Genomic DNA, 3128 nt, shown 5'->3' on the forward strand with positions numbered 1-3128 from the left:
CTGGAAAAATTAATATGTATACCAATAAGTAATATGAAATGGAAAAAGTGATATGTATACCAATAAGTAATATGAAATGGAAAAAGTGATATGTATACCAATAAGTAATATGAAATGGAAAAATATCGATTAGAACAATGAATTTCGTATTCCAATATTGAAACAAACTCATCTCGTTTTTTGGGTATTTGTCATGTTATGAACAGTTCAAATTGTAATTGTGTTTCTTGTATAAATTTTTTCCAGCCTTGTTCTGATCATCCTTCTGTTGCACCAGACCTTTTCCTGTTCTCTCTAGAATATAAAGACTGTTCAGGACGACAAGTAATAGACCAACCTTTATGGTTCGACGCTTGTGGAGAATGTGGTGGAGATGGAACTTCTTGTCAGCTCAGTGGTGGTATGTTTGGTATACAATTTACTACAATCCGAAATAGGCAATTCACTTTTTAAAAGTTAATTTAATTATTAAAAATATGTATTTTTTGTCATTGGTATACAATATAAATTTTAAATTTTTGTAGGAGTAATAAAAAATAGCATTTGTGCAAAAAATGATAGAAACTAAAAGGCACCACAAAATTAAAATGTATTGGTCTATAACACTTTACAAAAAGCACTATTAGATATTCTCTACGGTGATCTACATGTACACTGAGCAGAGTAAAGAGTCGCACTAAGACATATTTTATATATTTTAACAATATCACATGCATATATGAAATATAAATAATTTAACTTAGTTACTCAACCATGCATCACTGTTGGTGTTATCTATTCTTTTGTTCCACTTTAAAGTAGTGTCCTTTCCTAATCAAAATAAATAATGATAGAAAATCCATGCATCACTGTTGGTGTAATCTATTTTTGATCCACTATAACCCATTTCCATATTTTGGAGAGATAGAAAAATAATAACAATTACATTACCACTAACTATATGTCAACCAGTTCTTTATCGGTTCTTTCATGTCTTGAAACGGCTTTTAATTATTCCTTCATAAATTTGAATTTGTAATAAGCAAAATCCTCAAATTAGCAACATATGGAAAACATGCAATTAGCTCTAAAATGGCTTAGGTGGTAATGAGTTAAGTTTGAATTAGTGCCCTTTCCTAATCAAAATAAATAATTTCTGTTTTGGGAACACCTACATTTTGTAGATATCACCATGTTGTTGTTACAAAATAACTTTGTACTTATAAATAAGAGTCTACCCATGACAGACTAGTGTTGCCAAAAGATGTTCAGTCAAAGAACACGGCATAAAAGTCGCCCAAAGTTAAAAATTTTCTTAAATGAAGAGAACCAACTGTTGATGATCCCAAAAATAATGCAATAGAAAAAAAAAAGCAAAGGGACCGAGAGCATAAAAGGGAAAAACTGGAAATGTAGTTTCAGGGGCGAGTGGGACAGGGTTAATAACTGGTTACACTAAAGTAGTTACAGGGGCGAGTGGGAGAGGGATAATAACTGGTTACACTAAAGTATTTACACTTCTCGCCGGGCTTATATACACGAAATAGAGGGCGCCTGGCAAACACTCAAGCCTTCACAAACGTTCTAGATACTCATTACGTGTTACCAGCGTCACATGAATTCCGCTGTCGTAACAGTACGTACACCTCGCTGAATATCAAGACTCTGAACTAGAAAGACGATTTTAGGCTATTTGTAAGTTATTGAAATTTCTGTCTATGAAACTTTGTTTGTAATAATTAATGATAATGGTTGCTATTGTAGATTATAGTGTTGTGTGTATATATATTAAAGCTTATTTGTGTCAAAACCAAAAACGGTGTGAATCAATCTTGTTGGCGAATAGCATAAATTAAATAAAATACCGGCATATTTCTAAACGTAAATCCAAGGTACGTCTCATCTAGTAAAAGTTAAATTATTTAACGCGGCCTTGGATTGTTTCAAATTCTCAATATGTAACAGTATAGATTATAGTTGTACTCCATAGGATGTAATCCACAATTGCGTTTTTCCCATTATATTGGTGCATTGTAGTCATTTACAGCTGTGAAAATTGCATTGATTTCATGATATGTAGATAATTAAGTTCCTGTCACAATCAATAATACTTTAATTTTTTTTCTTAAACTTTAATATCTAATGTTATTCAAGTTATTAGTATGGTTGTCTTCAAGTTTATAATTAATTGTTATTTGTTAAGTATAAAAAATAGTCTAAGTATTCATACCAAGTTAAATAACTTAGTATGTATTTGAGTGAAGAAGTATGGTAATATAATGTTACGACAGCGGAAGTCACGTGATCTGGTAACACGTGATGAGTTTCTAGAAGGATCATGAAGGTCCGAGTGCATTCGTACCGCCCTCTGTTTTAATATATAAGCCTGGCGAGTAAAACCAGCATGGTAGGCAGATAAATTGCAGAGACAGATTTGAGTCGAGCGATCGGTAGTGACGGTAATATTACGTGTGCATTTTGTTATTGAGATTGCAAACGTATTGACTGTGGAAATCTGTGTATTACAAAGTTGTATCGAGAAATAATAAACTAGTTTTAATTAAGAAAGGACTTATATCGCTGAAGTTTCTCGGAAAGAATTTATATCTGAAATTAACAAAGGAGCAGATACATAACAATAATAATAAGTTTACACATAAAAAATATATATAAGAATAATGAAGTGGTTATTTTTTTGAGGAACACACTACATGTTTCGACATAACATTGGTCTGTCTTCTGAAGAAACGTATAATATTTTCACCAAAGAATAAATCACTTTTTTAAGCTTTTAAACCGTTGTTTACCAACTTGTTATCGGTTTAAAAAATACAAATTTCACTTACGCATAAAAAAGTAATTCCAAACTATAAATTTCTGGCAATCGACAGCACAGCAGGATCTTGATATATTTTACAAATTTATATGGATATCACCTATATAAATGTTTAAAAAAATATTTGTCCCGCAGTGGGAGAGTTGTAAGTCTACTGATTTAAATACTAAAATCGGGAGTTTGATTCCTCGCGGTGGACAAAGCAGATAGCTCTATGTGGCTTTAGTATAAAAAATGATCAAAATAATCTTTCAATATATACACTGAGTGGTCACAAGTAAATAGACATCTAAGTTTCGTCATTTAACTGATT

At 31.5% G+C, this 3128-nt stretch overlaps 1 protein-coding gene across 1 annotated transcript in view; it reads left to right on the forward strand.

Moving 5' to 3' along the window:
* The window catches only part of LOC111089529, a gene marked incomplete at its 3' end in the record, with an annotated part of 9286 nt that overhangs the window by 1865 nt on the left and 4293 nt on the right, over positions 1 to 3128 (forward strand). Inside the window, exon 2 of the mRNA XM_022402208.1 lies at positions 247 to 400. Coding sequence (XP_022257916.1) covers positions 247 to 400 — 154 coding nt within the window. The remainder of the gene's footprint in view (positions 1 to 246; positions 401 to 3128) is intronic.

The sequence above is a fragment of the Limulus polyphemus genome, unplaced genomic scaffold (genome assembly GCF_000517525.1).
Source record: "Limulus polyphemus unplaced genomic scaffold, Limulus_polyphemus-2.1.2 Scaffold6532, whole genome shotgun sequence".
Taxonomy (NCBI): Eukaryota; Metazoa; Arthropoda; class Merostomata; order Xiphosura; family Limulidae; genus Limulus; species Limulus polyphemus.